The sequence below is a fragment of the Lipophrys pholis genome (assembly GCF_963383615.2).
Source record: "Lipophrys pholis genome assembly, chromosome: 10".
NCBI lineage: Eukaryota > Metazoa > Chordata > Actinopteri > Blenniiformes > Blenniidae > Lipophrys > Lipophrys pholis.
Window position 1 is genome coordinate 32179204 of NC_137640.1, and position 20689 is coordinate 32199892.

General features: G+C 47.3%; 1 protein-coding gene across 6 annotated transcripts in view; it reads left to right on the forward strand.

Annotated features, from left to right (window-relative positions):
- Positions 1 to 20689, forward strand: part of tut4 (terminal uridylyl transferase 4) — a 102040-nt gene that overhangs the window by 59689 nt on the left and 21662 nt on the right. For all 6 annotated transcript variants that reach the window (XR_013935720.1, XR_013935721.1, XM_080473454.1 and 3 more), the window contains exon 10: positions 8825 to 8974. Coding sequence is in view for 4 of the 6 variants with exons in the window: in XM_080473454.1 (XP_080329580.1) it covers positions 8825 to 8974 (150 nt within the window). In the remaining 2 variants the exon portion in view is untranslated. The remainder of the gene's footprint in view (positions 1 to 8824; positions 8975 to 20689) is intronic.

Below are 20689 nucleotides of genomic sequence, written 5' to 3' on the forward strand. Positions count from 1 at the left end.
TCAGCAACATCGTTAACCACACGGTAACAAATGCAACCACACAGTCAGTAACAACGGCAACCACACAGTCAGTAACAACGTTAACCACACTGCAAAAATGGCAACCACACAGTCAGTAACCACCGCAATCACACACTCAGTAATAACTACAACCACACAGTCAGTAAACAACTTTAACCACACAGTCAGTAATCACCGCAACCACACAGTCAGTAACAACTTTAACCACACGGTAACAAAAGCAACCACACAGTCAGTAACAACGGCAACCACAAAGTCAGGAAACCACCGCAGCCACACAGTCAGTAACAACGGCAACCACACAGTCAGTAACCACCCCAACCATACAGTCAGCAACAACGTTACCCGCACGGTAACAAAGGCAACCACACAGTCAGTAACAACGGCAACCACACAGTCAGGAAACCACCGCAGCCACACAGTCAGTAACAACGGCAACCACAAAGTCAGTAACAACGGCAACCACACAGTCAGTGACCACCCCAACCACACAGTCAGTAACAACGGCAACCACACAGTCAGTAACCACCCCAACCATACAGTCAGTAACCACCCCAAGCACACAGTCAGTAACAACGGCAACCACAGTCAGGAAACCACCGCAGCCACACAGTCAGTAAGCACACCAACCACACAGTCAGTAACCACCCCAACCACACAGTCAGTAACCACCCCAACCACACAGTCAGTAACAACGGCAACCACACAGTCAGTAACAACGTTAACCACACTGCAACAACGGCAACCACAGTCAGGAAACCACCGCAGCCACACAGTCAGTAAGCACACCAACCACACAGTCAGTAACCACCCCAACCACACAGTCAGTAACAACGGCAACCACACAGTCAGTAACAACGTTAACCACACTGCAAAAACGGCAACCACACAGTCAGTAACCACCGCAATCACACACTCAGTAAGAACTACAACCACACAGTCAGTAAACAACTTTAACCACACAGTCAGTAATCACCGCAACCACACAGTCAGTAACAACTTTAACCACACGGTAACAAAAGCAACCACACAGTCAGTAACAACGGCAACCACACAGTCAGTAACCACCCCAACCATACAGTCAGTAATAACGGCAACCACACAGTCAGTAACCACCCCAAGCACACAGTCAGTAACCACCGCAACCACACAGTCAGCAACAACGTTACCCGCACGGTAACAAAGGCAACCACACAGTCAGTAACAACGGCAACCACACAGTCAGGAAACCACCGCAGCCACACAGTCAGTAACAACGGCAACCACACAGTCAGTAACAACGGCAACCACAGTCAGGAAACCACCGCAGCCACACAGTCAGTAAGCACCCCAACCACACAGTCAGTAACAACGGCAACCACACAGTCAGTAACAACGGCAACCACAGTCAGGAAACCACCGCAGCCACACAGTCAGTAAGCACCCCAACCACACAGTCAGTAACCACCCCAACCGCACAGTCAGTAACCACCGCAACCACACAGTCAGGAAACCACCGCAGCCACACAGTCAGTAACAACGGCAACCACACAGTCAGTAACCACCCCAACCATACAGTCAGTAACAACGGCAACCACACAGTCAGTAACCACCCCAAGCACACAGTCAGTAACAACGGCAACCACAGTCAGGAAACCACCGCAGCCACACAGTCAGTAACAACGGCAACCACACAGTCAGTAGCCACCCCAACCATACAGTCAGTAACCACCCCAAGCACACAGTCAGTAACCACCCCAAGCACACAGTCAGTAACCACCCCAAGCACACAGTCAGTAACCACCGCAACCACACAGTCAGCAACAACGTTAACCACACGGTAACAAAGGCAACCACACAGTCAGTAACAACGGCAACCACAGTCAGGAAACCACCGCAGCTACACAGTCAGTAAGCACCCCAACCACACAGTCAGTAACCACCCCAACCACACAGTCAGTAACAACGGCAACCACACAGTCAGTAACAACGTTAACCACACTGCAACAACGGCAACCACACAGTCAGTAACCACCGCAATCACACACTCAGTAAGAACTACAACCACACAGTCAGTAACAACGACAACCACACAGTCAGTAAACAACTTTCACCACAAAGTCAGGAAACCACCGCAGCCACACAGTCAGTTACATCGGCAACCACACAGTCAGTAACCCCCCCAACCATACAGTCAGTAACAACGGCAACCACACAGTCAGTAACCACCCCAACCACACAGTCAGTAACAACGGCAACCACACAGTCAGTAACAACGGCAACCACAGTCAGGAAACCACCGCAGCCACACAGTCAGTAACCACCCCAACCACACAGTCAGTAACAACAGCAACCACACAGTCAGTAACCACCCCAACCACACAGTCAGTAACAACGGCAACCACACAGTCAGCAACAACGTTACCCACACGGTAACAAAGGCAACCACACAGTCAGCAACATCGTTAACCACACGGTAACAAATGCAACCACACAGTCAGTAACAACGGCAACCACACAGTCAGTAACAACGTTAACCACACTGCAAAAACGGCAACCACACAGTCAGTAACCACCGCAATCACACACTCAGTAAGAACTACAACCACACAGTCATTAAACAACTTTAACCACACAGTCAGTAATCACCGCAACCACACAGTCAGTAACAACTTTAACCACACGGTAACAAAAGCAACCACACAGTCAGTAACAACGGCAACCACACAGTCAGTAACCACCCCAACCATACAGTCAGTAATAACGGCAACCACACAGTCAGTAACCACCCCAAGCACACAGTCAGTAACCACCGCAACCACACAGTCAGCAACAACGTTACCCGCACGGTAACAAAGGCAACCACACAGTCAGTAACAACGGCAACCACACAGTCAGGAAACCACCGCAGCCACACAGTCAGTAACAACGGCAACCACACAGTCAGTAACAACGGCAACCACAGTCAGGAAACCACCGCAGCCACACAGTCAGTAAGCACCCCAACCACACAGTCAGTAACCACCCCAACCATACAGTCAGTAACCACCCCAAGCACACAGTCAGTAACAACGGCAACCACAGTCAGGAAACCACCGCAGCCACACAGTCAGTAAGCACACCAACCACACAGTCAGTAACCACCCCAACCACACAGTCAGTAACCACCCCAACCACACAGTCGGTAACAACGGCAACCACACAGTCAGTAACAACATTAACCACACTGCAACAACGGCAAACACAGTCAGGAAACCACCGCAGCCACACAGTCAGTAAGCACACCAACCACACAGTCAGTAACCACCCCAACCACACAGTCAGTAACAACGGCAACCACACAGTCAGTAACAACGTTAACCACACTGCAACAACGGCAACCACACAGTCAGTAACCACCGCAATCACACACTCATTAAGAACTACAACCACACAGTCAGTAACAACGACAACCACACAGTCAGTAAACAACTTTCACCACAAAGTCAGGAAACCACCGCAGCCACACAGTCAGTTACATCGGCAACCACACAGTCAGTAACCACCCCAACCACACAGTCAGTAACAACGGCAACCACACAGTCAGTAACAACGGCAACCACAGTCAGGAAACCACCGCAGCCACACAGTCAGTAACCACCCCAACCACACAGTCAGTAACCACCGCAACCACACAGTCAGTAAACAACTTTAACCATACAGTCAGTAATCACCGCAACCACACAGTCAGTAACAACTTTAACCACACGGTAATAGGAAACCACCGCATCCACACAATCAGTTACATCGGCAACCACACAGTCAGTAACCACCCCAACCACACAGTCAGTAACAACAGCAACCACACAGTCAGTAACAACGGCAACCACAGTCAGGAAACCACCGCAGCCACACAGTCAGTAAGCACCCCAACCACACAGTCAGTAACCACCGCAACTACACAGTCAGTAACCACCGCAACCACACAGTCAGTAACCACCGCAACCACACAGTCAGCAACCACCCCAACCACACAGTCAGCAACCACCCCAACTACACAGTCAGTAACAACGGCAACCACACAGTCAGCAACAACGTTAACCACACTGCAACAACGGCAACCACACAGTCAGTAACAACGACAACCACACAGTCAGTAAACAACTTTCACCACAAAGTCAGGAAACCACCGCAGCCACACAGTCAGTTACATCGGCAACCACACAGTCAGTAACCACCCCAACCATACAGTCAGTAACAACGGCAACCACACAGTCAGTAACAACGGCAACCACACAGTCAGTAACCACCCCAAGCACACAGTCAGTAACCACCGCAACCACACAGTCAGCAACTACGTTAACCACAAGGTACCAAAGGCAACCACACAGTCAGGAAACCACCGCAGCCACACAGTCAGTAACAACGGCAACCACACAGTCAGTAACAACGGCAACCACAGTCAGGAAACCACCGCAGCCACACAGTCAGTAACAACGGCAACCACACAGTCAGTAGCCACCCCAAGCACACAGTCAGTAAGCACCGCAACCACACAGTCAGTAACCCCCCCAAGCACACAGTCAGTAACCACCGCAATCACACAGTCAGCAACAACGTTAACCACACGGTAACAAAGGCAACCACACAGTCAGTAACAACGACAACCACAAAGTCAGGAAACCACCGCAGCCACACAATCAGTAACAACGGCAACCACACAGTCAGTCACCACCCCAACCATACAGTCTGTAACAACGGCAACCACACAGTCAGTAACCACCGCAACCACACAGTCAGCAACAACATTAACCACACGGTAACAAAGGCAACCACACAGTCAGGAAACCACCGCAGCCACACAGTCAGTAACAACGGCAACCACACAGTCAGTAACAACGGCAACCACACAGTCAGTAACAACGGCAACCACACAGTCAGTAACCACCCCAACCACACAGTCAGTAACAATGGCAACCACACAGTCAGTAACCACCCCAACCACACAGTCAGTACCCACCCCAACCACACAGTCAGTACCCACCGCAACCACACAGTCAGTAACAACGGCAACCACACTGTAACAACGGCAACCACACAGTCAGTAACCACCGCACTCCTACACTCTTAAACGACAACCACACAGTCAGTAACAACGACAACCACACAGTCAGTAACAACGGCAACCACACAGTCAGCAACAACGTTAACCACACGGTAACAAAGGCAACCACACAGTCAGGAAACCACCGCAGCCACACAGTCAGTAACAACGGCAACCACACAGTCAGTAACAACGGCAACCACAGTCAGGAAACCACCGCAGCCACACAGTCAGTAACAACGGCAACCACACAGTCAGTAGCTACCGCAACCACACAGTCAGTAACCCCCCCAAGCACACAGTCAGTAACCACCGCAATCACACAGTCAGCAACAACGTTAACCACACGGTAACAAAGGCAACCACACAGTCAGTAACAACGACAACCACAAAGTCAGGAAACCACCGCAGCCACACAATCAGTAACAACGGCAACCACACAGTCAGTCACCACCCCAACCATACAGTCTGTAACAACGGCAACCACACAGTCAGTAACCACCGCAACCACACAGTCAGCAACAACATTAACCACACGGTAACAAAGGCAACCACACAGTCAGGAAACCACCGCAGCCACACAGTCAGTAACAACGGCAACCACACAGTCAGTAACAACGGCAACCACACAGTCAGTAACAACGGCAACCACACAGTCAGTAACCACCCCAACCACACAGTCAGTAACAATGGCAACCACACAGTCAGTAACCACCCCAACCACACAGTCAGTACCCACCGCAACCACACAGTCAGTACCCACCGCAACCACACAGTCAGTAACAACGGCAACCACACTGTAACAACGGCAACCACACAGTCAGTAACCACCGCACTCCTACACTCATAAACGACAACCACACAGTCAGTAACAACGACAACCACACAGTCAGTAACAACGGCAACCACACAGTCAGCAACAACGTTAACCACACGGTAACAAAGGCAACCACACAGTCAGTAACCACCCCAAGCACACAGTCAGTAGCGACCCCAACCACACAGTCAGTACCCACTGCAACCACACAGTCAGCAACAACGTTAACCATACGGTAACAAAGGCAACCACACAGTCAGTGACAACAGCAACCACACAGTCAGTAATCACCGCAACCACACAGTCAGCAACAATGTTAACTACACGGTAACAAAGGCAACCACACAGTCAGTAACAATGGCAACCACAGTCAGGAAACCACCGCAGCCACACAGTCAGTAACAACGGCAACCACACTGTCAGTAACCACCCCAACCACACAGTCAGTAAGCACTGCAACCACACAGTCAGTAAGCACCGCAACCACACTGTCAGTAACCACCCTAACCACACAGTCAGTAACCACCCCAACCACACAGTCAGTAACCACCGCAACCACACAGTCAGCAACCACTCCAAGCACACAGTCAGTAACCACCCCAAGCACACAGTCAGTAACCACCCCAAGCACACAGTCAGTATCCACCCCAACCACACAGTCAGCAACAACGGCAACCACAGTCAGCAACCCAGTTATTAATTCTTGAATCTTGAGTCTCTTGTCTTGATTCTTGAAAATTGATTCCAGAGTCTTAATTCTTTAATCTTGAATCTTGGGTCTTAGTTTTTAAATCTTTTGTCCCTGATCTTAATTTTTCTAATCTTGAGTCCCTGATCTTTATTCTTGAATCTTGAGTCCCGGGTTTTGATTCTTGAATCTTTAGTCCCGGGTTTTGAATCCTGAATCTTGAGTCCCGGGTGTTGATTCTTGAATCTTGATTCCCGGGTTTTGATTCTTGAATCTTGAATCCCGGGTGTTGATTCTCCCTGATTTCTTTAGACATGAGACCTGAGACCCACGTGTTGGTCAAGGTCTTGAATCTTGAATGAAGATTTTTCAGTCCAGATTCCTGTTGACTCTTGGACTCCTTAACTTTTTAACTCGTCAACTTGTTTGTTGACTCATTAACTACTCTAATTCATTCATTGATTCAATAACCCTAAGCCAGGGGTCGGCAACCTTCAACACTCCAGAGCCATTTGGACTCATTTCCCACTGAACAGAACACACTGGAAGCCCCCCCCCCCCCCCTCGTCGTCGCTATAATAATATTAAATCAGCACATATATGCGGGAGATCAGGGTTTTTTGAACCATGACTGAGGGGTGTGGCTTTCAATGTCATTCAGTTGTGTATTACTTACTGTCGGGTGAATAACTGTTCTCTCCGTGGCAGTGAGCATGAAGCGTCGTTCCTCCACACGTCTGCTGACTGGTAGTGACGACCGTCACTCTCAACAAGTCTGCAATAGTAAACTGTCTCATCTGTCGTAAACCCTCCTGTCATTGTTCACATACGCTGCTTTGCACACTGGTGGTTTTGTTGAGTGGGTTTATTGAAACGTCGAGGTTCAGACGCTCCTCTCAGTAAAAGGAGAGGAGATCCAGCAGGAGATGGACGCTGCAGTTTGGATTGAGAAAGTTTTTCACTGTGTCACATATAAAGGAACTGCTGACAGCTTCAGACGGCCAATGAGCTGCTGGGAGCTGACAGCTTCAGACGGCCAATGAGCTGCTGGGAGCTGACAGCTTCAGACGGCCAATGAGCTGCTGGGAGCTGACAGTTTCAGACGGCCAATAAGCTGCTGGGAGCTGACAACTTCAGACGGCCAATGAGCTGACAGCTTCCGACGGCCAATGAGCTGCTGGGAGCTGACAGTTTCAGACGGCCAATGAGCTGCTGGGAGCTGACAGTTTCAGACGGCCAATGAGCTGACAGCTTCAGACGGCAAATGAGCTGCTGGGAGCTGACAGCTTCAGACGGCCAATGAGCTGACAGCTTCAGACGGCCAATGAGCTGCTGGGAGCTGACAGCTTCAGACGGCCAATGAGCTGCTGGGAGCTGACAGTTTCAGACGGCCAATGAGCTGACAGCTTCAGACGGCCAATGAGCTGACAGCTTCAGACGGCCAATGAGCTGCTGGGAGCTGACAGCTTCAGACGGCCAATGAGCTGACAGCTTCCGATGCCCAATGAGCTGACAGCTTCAGACGGCCAATGAGCTGACAGCTTCAGATGGCCAATGAGCTGCTGGGAGCTGACAGCTTCAGACGGCCATTGAGCTGCTGGGAGCTGACAGTTTCAGACGGCCAATGAGCTGCTGGGAGCTGACAGCTTCAGACGGTCAATGAGCTGACAGCTTCAGATGGCCAATGAGCTGACAGCTTCCGACGGCTGCACAACTGCAGCTGCTGGGAGCTGTGATTATTGTTGCGTAATGATGTTACATCCCCGCGTCGTTCACAAAGCCGCCTACATTTTACCGTACCTCTGGAGTAGGACCGCGCAACACAGTTGGTCTGGCTGCGCTTTGCCTTACCGTACCGTACCGCTCCACTCAGAGGTGAACTGAAGAGGGACCGAGGCTCACCAAGCCGCAGCAGAGGGACGAAAGAGCCGCATGAGGCTCCGGAGCCACGGGTTGCCGACCCCTGCCCTAACCCAAAATTGAGTTAACCCAATTAGCTGAATTCACAGACTCATTAACTCGTCAACTTGTTGATTCATTGACTCATTAACTCAATTCAGACTCATTAACTCATCAAGTGGTTGGTTCGATGACTCATTAAGTCAATTCACAGACTCATTAACTTGTAAACATGTTGGTTTGTTAACTCATTAACTCAATTCAGACTCATTAACTTGTCAACTTGTTGATGCTTTGACTGTTGACTTATTGACTTGGTTCATTGACTCGGTTGCAGGTTCCAGATTTCAGCGTGAAGCGAGCAGACGAGTTCCACCTGACGGGAATCTGCTCAGAGTACTCTGTCCGCTGGGAACGACGTCCTCCTTCTGAGAACCGAGAGAACCGGACGGAGAACTACAAAGACCCCGAGAGCTCGGAGGGTCTGGTAAGCTCCGCCTCTCCACATCCTGGTTCATGTTCTTTTCTGGGTGTGTCCTAATAGTCCCTCCTATCTCCTATTAGTCCCTCCTGTCTCCTTTCCTATCCACTTCTCCTTAACCCCTGAAGTGTTTAAGATGATAAGGAGCGTTGGAATTCTCACTAAGCTGAAGAAAGGAGGCTCAATGCTTCCTTTAGAGCCGTGTTCATTTGGACAGCAAAATGTCATTTAGTTTTAGTCTAGTTTTAGTTGACTAAATATCATAAGATTATAATCGACGAAAACGACAGTAGATTTAGTCGACTAGAAAGTGTGTAAATGGTAAAATGTAAACTTCAGTTTCTGAAAGTCATGTCCACCTAGATGAAATGAAACCTCTCTGAATGTGTTCAGGAATGTTCAGGTATGACTGTGCAATTCACACACAGACACAGATTAACTTATTTGCAACCAACGTTTATTGACTGTAATACTGTAAAATCAGCAGCGCCATTAGTGAAAATTAAAAACGGAAGAGAAAAAGTGAATAGGCAATAATACCATCGGACTGCTCTCTCTGAATCAGTGTAACTCTAGTATTAAAAAACACATTGCTTCAGTTCACTGTTAACTAGTCAGCTGAAATTCTCTATGATATCACTTCAAATGGAATCAGGAAAGACACAAAGATAGTCCAGTGAGACATATCAGAATACCAGAGTTATGGGTCACAGAGCTCAGAGCCCTTTCCAATAGAACATAGGAATAGGTGGGCTGCACATTCATAAAGGCCATCAGGGGCAGGAACTGCAACCATTTTCAACTTCAAAATAAAAACAATGAGGTCATCGTCTCTTTAATATATATGGAGCTATAGCATCGATAACAGAAAACAATCTGAACCATAAGATGTGCATAAGTGTTGCCAGTGGAGACAACAGATTGATTTGGCTGGATTCATTTTTAGGAAAGCACTTGGTGCCAACATGGCCCTTGCTCTGGGGCTCTGGTGAGGTCACCTCTGGTGAGGTCAGCTCTGGTGCGCCGGCCTCTGGTGAGGTCAGCTCTGGTGAGGTCAGCTCTGATGAGGTCAGCTCTGGTGAGAGCTGCTATTTCTTTTTGAACCCTGCGGAGGACGACTTGGCTTTTTAAGGGTTAACGAGCTTCATGCTGCTGATACTGGGTGATGCGTTCAGGTGCATCACGTAACTCCAAAGCTCGCAGCAACATATTGAAAAACTAGTTTATTTTTGGAACTATGAATGTAGAACTATGAACTGAACTAGTTCATATTAAAATTTGTGAACTGAACTTTGAACTGGTTCATGTAGAAACTGAACTTTCCCAACACTGCCTGTCAATCACTCTAGTGTGGGGAGGGGGGGGGGACCTGACACACCTGAGAGCAGCATGAGACCCTGTGAGGAGGAGAGGGGGACATGAGGTGGTTTTGATTCTTTATTTCGGAGATTTACGATCTCTTTTTTTCATAATACAATTTCAATTTTAAATATTCTTAAGAAATAAAAGTTTATTTATATTTAAAAAGGAATACTTGCATTATTACACCATTATTAATATATTAGTTGAAAAATGGTATCAAAACGACAATATTGTCATTTATGGCAATCATTTCTGGGACAATTTCTTGTCAAGCAGAATGTGTTATGGTGACAGGCCTGGTCCCCTGTTTAGGTTTCATACCAGTTGATGAGGACTGTGCTGGTTCTAGTTCCTCTGGTTTCTTCCTTCTCCTCTCCACCGTCTTCAGGCTGGTCCTCATGTTGTGCGTGTGACTGAGTGGATTGGACCAAATAGTCCTCGGCCCATCTCAGCAGTTCCTGAATATTGTCCTCATCCAGCAGGGTTTCACACACAGCAGGGTTGACAAAGCAGGCAGCCGCCACAAGTGGTGAGAACTTTTCATGGGTTGGGTCCAAGACCCAACAAAACGCTGGTTCACACTCCTTTTCCTTTTCTGCACAAGAACATGAAGATCTCGATGGCTTGTGTTGTCTTCAAAGTCAGCAAGGTGGCTGAGCTGATCCAAGATGGCAGGGATCCCCAAGGACATGGACATGGTGTCTCTCTGAAGGGTTAAAGGCAGCAGGAGTTCATCCAATGACTTCAGCTTTTGCCGTTCACTATGGAGCAAGCTGTCCCGTCCCATGTTGGTGGAGACTTGGCAAACTGAGTCGTGCAACCATGGTGAATGTGCTTGAGCAGCGTGTGGGGCAGTCATTGACAACAGTAAGGCCACACTCATCCAGTATCCTTTGTGGTGCAACTTGTGAAAAAGCTTTACAACTGACCTTGCTTCATCAAGGACTCTCTGGACACCTGTCTCCTCCTGCATCTTGTGGACCACCAGCTGGAAGGAGTTTCTATCCACCTCACTGTGAGCGTCTAAAAAGAATGCACACAAATAAGTAGGATTACATAAAAAAGCTCTCTTCAACAGGCATAATCTTAATAATGGGAATTTCTATTAAATCTGAATGAGTCCTCATCTTCAGCATCAGAGTCACTTCCAATCCTGGGAGGTGTTCTGGTTCTGAATCCTCAGAGGTGGTGTGGTGTGTTTAAAAGCTGCCACCATAATCCTGCCAGTGTCTGTTATTACTGTGAGGATCCAGTCATGTGATAGGCCCGACTCTAGCATACATTGGTCCACACATGCTTTGACAGTCTGTGCAGTGTGAGGACAGGCTCCCTGTTCCAGGGCCAGCAATAGGTGTTGTGGTGTTTAGCCTGAACTTACAGCCAGGAAGGAAGCTGTCTGTCCTTTCTTTGTCCACAGATCAGTTCCAATTGATACCTTCCGCACAGCAGCCAGTCTCCTTTTGAACTTTTGTAATTCAGCTTCATAAAGTTTGTCAATCAGATTACTTAATTTAGGTTTTTTTGGAACAGTCAGTTTCTTATCTATTGTCTCCATCATAAGAATAAAGTCCTCATCTGGGAGTCCTGAGCAGTCAGTCCATTTTACTGCAGCCTCCTCCTTTGTCTGTTGCTGTTTCTTTTTTCTTTTTTCTTTTTCTTTTTTTTTTTGCACTCCGGTTTCTCCGGGACGTCGTGCCCGCCCTCCCGCGCTGCGACCCGAGATCCGCAACTGAATAGCGCTTCATACTCGACCTTATTTACCAACAACATTCCTGGACACAACTTCAAAATGAAAGTCAAAGTAACATATTTTCAAAACAATCTTCTCCCAACCGAGCTTGTACTTTGAAAAGAAAACCGGATGTGCATGTGTAAATGTCATGGCGTTTGGTCCATGTGAGAGTGAGCATGGTTACCTGACTGAAACGACCTGTCGAAACTCTGTAAAAAGAATGGAGTACATCACTAATGGAGGGGGGGGATGCTGCTGCATCCACAAGGCCATAACTTAAAAGACAGGTACTAGAAGTACTATATGAAGTACTTGTCTTCAAAACAAAAGAGCCCGGTGTCTCCATCAAAATGAAGCTCCACTGAGTAAACAGTGTTAGAGAACACGTCTGGTCCAGAGAGGAAACACTACTAACCTACTAACCTGCTACACTACTAACCTGCTAAACTCCTGTTGGGGTTTATGATTGGTTATTAGCATATAATTACTGTAAGTAATAGATTACTAAAAGTAATAAATCACTGGAAGTAATTTATGAAAAATTGAAATTATTAATGGAAGTAAATGGTCATTTACTCATTAACAACTCCTAAAGTAATTGAATAATTACTTTAAAAACAAAAAAAATGAAACATTATCGAAAATAATTTTTCATAAAAAAAATTATTAATTTGCATAAATTTCTTATTTATGTATTAATAATAAATCGGGGCGCCACCAGATAAACTGGAAATAGCTAACACCAAAATATCAGTCTCGTTTGTAAAAAGTTTATTTAAGTTAGTTAATATTTCTGCATAAAATATAACAATCTTAAATAGATTGGAAGGTGTGAGATCCGAGCACAGACTGTTACAAACCAGTGAATTGTCAACAATAAATACACAATAATCACCAAGAAGCGTACAATTCAGCTAACAGGCGTTTATTAATAAAAATGTATTAATTCATAAATAATTCGGAAATCATCTCATAAATCAACACATTCAAATAGCAAACGACATCTAACACGGAGATCTAATCTATTAAACAGCAAACACTATGTACAAAGAGTGTGTGTGTGTGTGTGCGTGTGTGCGTGTGTGCGTGCGTGACGATGGTGTGTGATGACTCGCTCTTTCTGGGGACGCGGCGGTTGCTTAGCGGCCAGATAAACAAGACGTCCGTCGAGCGCGCGTGCGCGAGGGCGGTCTCGGAGCGAGTTAGTCTACCGAGGGCGTAACGAACGGGCGGTTCCGTTGGCCCGGTTCTGATCACCAGAGTCCTAAGGGGAGGTCGGGTCCTGCAGTTAGAACTCCTGTGATCAAAACAGATCTGCTCTGCAGCAGCTGACATGCAGTAGTGTGAGCTTATCTTGATCAGATAAGTGGGGTGCTGCGGGTTAGTGAAAGAGGAGGGAGAGATGAGAGAGGATGAAGACAAGAGAAAGACAGAGAATTCTGTGAGGCTCGGTTCTGAACCCTGGTTCCTCCACACAGAGCTCCCAGTGGGCCTGGAGCTCACTTGGACCTCTGGTTCTGAGGTGGAAAACCAGCGTTCTGGACTTAGTGCGCGTGAATGCGCATACACAAACAACGTGAAAGGCTGCTGCCTTCTGAGCGGCACATGGAAACACATTGCATTTTCAACAGAACATCATTCTAACTATTCTCTGCCCAGACAAACGCTCTCACCCTGATAGTTCTTTGGTTCTGGACAGCACCGTCCATGGTGCTGTTGGTTCTGGGAGGCGGTGGTAACTGGTTGTTACCGGGTCTTAATTTCAGCGTCCTGAAATTCAGAGGCCTGGCTCCAGCTGCAGGAGTGCAACTGAGAGGATGATCTTGGGAGGAGACGACACTGGCTCTGGTCTCCAGAATCTCCCAAAAACAGGAAAAATAGCGGAAAACAGAAGATGTAGTCCAAACTGGGTCCTGCTCGTCCAGCGGGCTGGCGTTGGTGGTTCTTCTGTTCTTTTGCCCTCTTTACCATCCTGAGGAGGGAGAGACGTTTCTCCCTCCATGGTCGGATTGAACAGCCGAGAGCTTTGATAGAACGTGAGTCTCAGTAACTTGGGTTTGGACCCCTGTGGTGTGTTCGGGTCGGATTCAAGCGTCCTCATTGGCCACTTCCGGGGTCTGGCTCGCTCCCCTGCTGTTTTATGGCCTATCCATTGTTGTGGTGTTTTCTTTCGGGGGAGTAACCTGGAGAAACAGTTCACTGAATCTACGGAGGAGATCATGGAATCCTCAGGCCCCAACACTCCTGAAGGACAAACACCCAGACCTGCAGAAGGAGTTCAAAGAACCACAGCTAGTAACTTATATACCCATGAAAAAATTGCTCTTGGAAAAAATGTAAGCTATTATAAATATTAGTATTATAAATATAATACACTGCTCAAAAAAATTAAAGGAACACTTTGAAAACACATCAGATTTCAATGGTGAAAAAAGAATGTTGGATATCTATACTGATATAGACAGTTTAATGTCTCAGGAACAAAAGGATGCCACATCTTTTGATGGAAATAAAAGTTTTCAGCCTACAGAGGGCTCAGTATATAGACACCCCAAGAATCTAAGTGAAAAAATGATGTGGCAGGCTCGTCCATTTTGCCTAAAGTCAACTTCTGCAACTCAAAATTCTTTTCAATATCTTGTGTGGCCCCCATGTGCTTGTATGCATGCTTGACAACGTCGCGGCATGCTCCTAATGAGACGACGGATGGTGTCTTGTGGGATGTCCTCCCAGATCTGTCTAAGGGCATCAGTGAGCTCCTGTAAAGTCTGAAGAGCAACCTGGCGGCGTCTGATGGACCGAAACATTATGTCCCAGAGGTGTTCTATCGGGTTTAGATCAGGTGATCGTGAGGGCCATTCAATTGTGTCAATTCCTTCATCCTCCAGATACTGTCTGCATGCTCTTGCCACATGAGGCCGGGCCGGGCATTGTCGTGGACCAGGAGGAACCCAGGACCTACTGCACCAGCAGTCTGACCATGGGTGCAAGGATTTCATCCCGATACCTAATGGCAGTCAGACTGCCGTTCACTAGCCTGTAGAGGTCTGTTCGTCCCTCCATGGAAATGCCTCCCCAGACCATCACTGACCCACCACCGAACGGGTCATGCTGAATGATGTTGCAGGCAGCATAGCGCTCTCCTTGGCTTCTCCAGACCCTTTCACGTCTATCACAGGTGCTCAGGGTAAACCTGCTCTCATCTGTGAAAAGCACAGGGCGCCAGTGGCGGACTTGCCAATTCTGGTGTTCTATGGCAAATGCCAATCGAGCTCCACGGTGCTGAGCAGTGAGCACAGGGCACACTACAGGACGTCGTGCCCTGAGGCCACCCTCGTGAAGTCTGTTTCTGACTGTTTGGGCAGAGACATTCACACCAGTAGCCTGCTGGAGGTCATTCTGTAGGGCTCGGGCAGTGCTCCACCTGTTCCTCCTTGCACAAAGCAGCAGATATCGGTCCTGCTGATGGGATGAGGACCGTCTACGGCCCTGTCCAGCTCTCCTAGAGTAACTGCCTGTCTCCTGGAATCTCCTCCATGCTCTGGAGATTGTACTGGGAGACACATCAAATCTTCTTGCAACAGCACGCATGGATGTGCCATCCTGGAGGAGTTGGACAATCTGCGCAACTTCAGGAGGGTTAAGAAATCGCCTCATGCTCCCAGTCGTGATAATGACTCTAGCTAAAGCCAACACTTGTGGAAAAACAGTTGAAAAAGATCAAGAGGGAGGAACTTGAAATGGCCTCCACCTGCAAAACCAGTCCTGTTTTGGGGGCCATCTCGTTGTTGCCCCTCTAGTGCACCTGTTGTTAATTCCATCAACACCAATGTAGCTGAAACTGATTAACAACCCCCTCTGCCACGTACCTGACCAAAACCTTATCAGAAAAGTGCAATTGAATTCATGCCATACCCTGATAAAAAACTGTTCCTTTAATTTTTTTGAGCAGTGTATAATAAATAATATAAAAGAATATAATATGAAAACATTTTATTTTAGCCATTTAATGTTATAAAGATTACTGCATAGTACCATACCATTTGAAGACATTGGTCCTACGTAAGACAGGCTGGATCTAATGTCTTTTTTTGTCTTCTCTGTTTATTTGGAAAAGTATCGAATGTCCCCCTGTTGTATGGCATCCTGTTGTATGGCATCCTGTAGGTATGGCATCCTGTTGTATGGCATCCTGTTGGTATGGCATCCTGTAGGTATGGCATCCTGTTGGTATGACATCCTGTTGTATGGCATCCTGTAGGTATGGCATCCTGTTGGTATGGCATCCTGTTGTATGGCATCCTGTAGGTATGGCATCCTGTTGTATAGCATCCTGTTGGTATGGCATCCTGTAGGTATGGCATCCTGTAGGTATGGCATCCTGTTGGTATGGCATCCTGTTGGTATGGCATCCTGTTGTATGGCATCCTGTAGGTATGGCATCCTGTTGTATAGCATCCTGTTGGTATGGCATCCTGTAGGTATGGCATCCTGTTGGTATGACATCCTGTTGTATGGCATCCTGTTGGTATGGCATCCTGTTGGTATGGCATCCTGTTGGTATGGCATCCTGTTGTATGGCATCCTGTAGGTATGGCATCCTGTTGTATAGCATCCTGTAGGTATGGCATCCTGTAGGTATGGCATCCGGTTGGTGTGGCATCCTGTAGGTATGGCATCCTGTTGGTATGGCATCCTGTTGATATGGCATCCTGTTGTATGGCATTCTGTAGGTATGGCATCCTGTTGGTATGGCATCTTGTAGGTGCAGGAGGATATGAGTGTCGGCCTCCTCATGCCTGCATGGCACTAGTGCAGACATGTCGTCTCGATTGACGCAAAGAATGCCAATGCCTTGTGTGGTGATGAGATGTTTGTTGGTGTTGGTGTTGCTTTTCTGCTACATCAGAAGCCAGGAGGGAGAGCAGCTCTGTCTTGTTGTCGTCACTGCAGAGAAACTCTTGCCCGTTTCCAGGAACTGCACGTGATGGCTCAACTTGTCTCCTGCGAGTGTCCACCTTCCAGCTGTCTGCCAGGTACAGATCCCAGACAGTATTTAGTCTGTCTACATGCTGAAGCTGGGATGTGACATACGAAACAAAGACATCAGTGGCATATCCTTGGAATGTCTTTGCAGTCTCTGGTCGCAGCATGTTGACCTGTACTCTGGGGTTGGACAGATCCTATTTTCACTGGAACAAAGTTTTGGGCTTCAAGTCCGACTTGGTTCCAGTTCTCAGGCTGCCCGTCTGAGACAGAGATGCGGGACAGGCCTGGTGTTTATGCAGAAAGAACTTGTCCAAATCACCATGGCGTTTCTGGGAGGCAATGTCCAGCCTGGAGAAGAGCGAACAGTCGTTCTTTAGGGATGACATCTGTAGCTGTTTCCTTGACTTCCCCACTGAGTGGTGGGCGGCTGAAAAGATGGAGGTTGTTCCGCTTGATAGGAACGGAGGTAGGCACTGTCTGGTTCACAACCCTCTCTTCAACATGTCTCATATTCCTTGAATCCAAGTTTCTGCATCTGCTGCACTGTGTCTGCCACTGCTGTGTCCACAACGTCTCTGCTGTTCAGGATAAGGAGATCTCCATCTCTTCTATGGCTTGGCTCAGTGATCGCTCATCTTGTGCAAATGCCATCTGTGCATGTCTCTTCTGTTCATGGTGACGTCCATCTGTGTCCTGCCTCTTCTCTATTGATCCCTTGAATTCCTGAATTAAACGAGCCATCTCGGGCCCACATACCATCCAGCGACAAAGAGCTGCGAGGTTCTCTGTAAGACCCACAGCACCACTGTCTCCCTTGTTCTACTCATGGGCCTGGTCAATAGCAACAGCAGAGAATGCACGCTTTGACGTCTTGATGACAAAGTTCCCCTTCACAAACTCAGCGTAGACATGGGGCTGGAGCTGCTTCAGTGACACCATGTCTCGTAGGGGGATCAGCACCCATAACCCTAACCCATCTTGAGTAGTGTTTATGGTCCTCTATGTAGAGCAGGAAGTCGGCCTCACGCATCCATCTCATGGAGACCATCACAGCCAGTTCCACCTGCAGGATCAAGTACCCCAATTGGAATTGAGGACATGCATCAGACCTTGCATCACACCAGTCTTCAAATGGCACCATGTCACTTGCGTCTTCCAGGGTCTGGATATACTCCCTGTTAGGACTGCAGATAAGTAAAAGTATTGTGAGTTTGAAGACACAAGCATGGAATTTGGTCCACAGGTAGACTGTGCCTCAGTGGTGATTTTTAGATATAGGGCCATCTCAGATTGAACCTGTGACAAAAATGGCGGCCATTTTCAAGATCAGTACTATATAGGCACTTTGCTGAAGTAGATACAGGCTACTGGCTGTGACTTGGTGAGCCCATCTTGTGCGTGCCATCTCGATTTGTAGGCCACCATAAATCGATCTTCGCCATAACTTGTAGGCCAGTTCCATTGGATCTTCTTTGCCAGGGTGAACAGTGGCAGCCATTTTGTAAAGTGGCAGGCACTCCACTCATGGTATGGCCCTATGGCCAAATATCTTCCCAAGCACATTTTGTAACCGTCTGCCAAGTTTCGTGCTTGTTTCACCAAACCCACAATTCTTCAAAACATTTCACCTATTTGTAGCACTAACAGGGGAAAGTGGTAGAAATCACCTTCATCTACTCCATTCTCACATATTTTTAGTTTTTTCACCACGGCAGACGTCACTAACCATTGTCGCCATCGAACATGATCGCCTTTCCTAACTCGTTTCAGAAATCTCCTAACACCTCAGTGGATAGAAAAGGAGATAGGAGGGACAATTCCAAAGCACCCTGGTTCATGTTAAGCTTCACCTCTCCACTTCCTGGTTCATGTTCAGCCCTGCCTCTCCACTTCCTGGTTCATGTTCAGCTTCACCTTTCCACTTCCTGGTTCATGTTTAGCCCTGCCTCTCCACTTCCTGGTTCATGTTCAGCTTCAGCTCTCCACTTCCTTGTTCATGTTCAGCTTCACCTCTCCACTTCCTGGTTCATGTTCAGCCCTGCCTCTCCACTTCCTGGTTGATGGTCAGCTTCACCTTTCCAATTCCTGGTCCATGTTAAGTTTCACCTCTCCACTTCCTGGTTCATGTTCAGCCCTGCCTCTCCACTTCCTGTTTCTTGCTTGTTAGCCTATTTGAGCCTCCTTTTAAGCCTTTCTTCCTTTATGTAGCCACTTTCAAGTCAAATCAAATCAAATAAAACTTTATTCATATACCACTTTTCATACAATTGCAGCACAAAGTGCTTCTCATACTTTAAAAAGAGAAATAAAACACACACATATGCATACACACGACCACATACACATACACACACACACACACACCACCAACCCCAACTGCCCTTATCAAAAGCTGCAAGCAGCGTTGGTCAGGATCTCGGACCCTGGCCCGTCGGGGTGGGTCCAATCATGGTCTTTGGCCCAATCACGGCCTCTGGCCCCTTTAAATATTCAAGAAATATAAATTGTGAAAGTTTTAACAAAAATGTATTTTATTTAGAAAAATGTGGGTTCACATAAGACTCTTAATGTGGTATATAGGCCACCACCTAAGCCCAACCCTATCACTAATTTTTCTGGTTTCCAGAGATAAGGATCTATTTTAGTGGGCGTGGATGGTGGGGAGCAAACTTTGTTAGCATGCTAACTAGCATGATAAGCTAATACCTATTATCCTCCTGAAAATGACACAGGTTACTCCCCAAGTGTCCCTGACCGGGAATCTGGTTTTATCTCACATGCTAATGTGCTAAGCCTAGCTTTAGCATTAAAAAGCATTGAAAGCATGAACATTATGTCACAGTGCACCTTAGCATGTTCGCTAGTGCACAAAGAGCACATTAGCATGTTAGCTAGTCCTTAAACCACGTATTGGCATGTTAGCTGGTCCACAAAGCACACATTAGCATGGTAGCTAGTCCTTAAACCGCGTATTGGCATGTTAGCTGGTCCACAAAGCACACATTAGCATGTTAGCTTGTTTATGTCGCACACGATAGCATGTTAGCTGGTCCACAAAGCACACATTAGCAAGGTAGCTAGTCCTTAAACCGCATATTGGCATGTTAGCTGGTCCACAAAGCACACATTAGCATGTTAGCTTGTTAATGTCACAGTTACCATGTTAGCTAGTCCTTAAACCGCGTATTGGCATGTTAGCTGGTCCACAAAGCACACATTAGCATGGTAGCTTGTTTATGTAGCACATGCTAGCAGCTCAGCCCATAAACAAGGACTTTCAAGGTCCGACTCGATCCTGGTGTCGAATTACACAGCAGTTTGATGAGCAGCTGCAGGTAGTGATGTCATCAGAGTGGGAGAGAGGACGGCTTTTATCCAAAGCTTTTGGAAGCAACTCCTCTGAATCCAGTTTTCTGGCAAATATTTTGATAAAATTCTCCTTTCTTGAGAGTAAAATGTGTCGTCTTTCAGTCTGTGTGGGTTTGGAAGCAGTCAGATGTAAACTTTAGACACTAGGAGGCGCAGTTTGACGCAGACACATGATTTTGCTCCATCTGACTCAATGATATATGTGGTTTGAAATCGTGGGTGAAAACAAAACGACAGCATTGTTCTCTCTGGTCCAAAAGCTCCTGTTT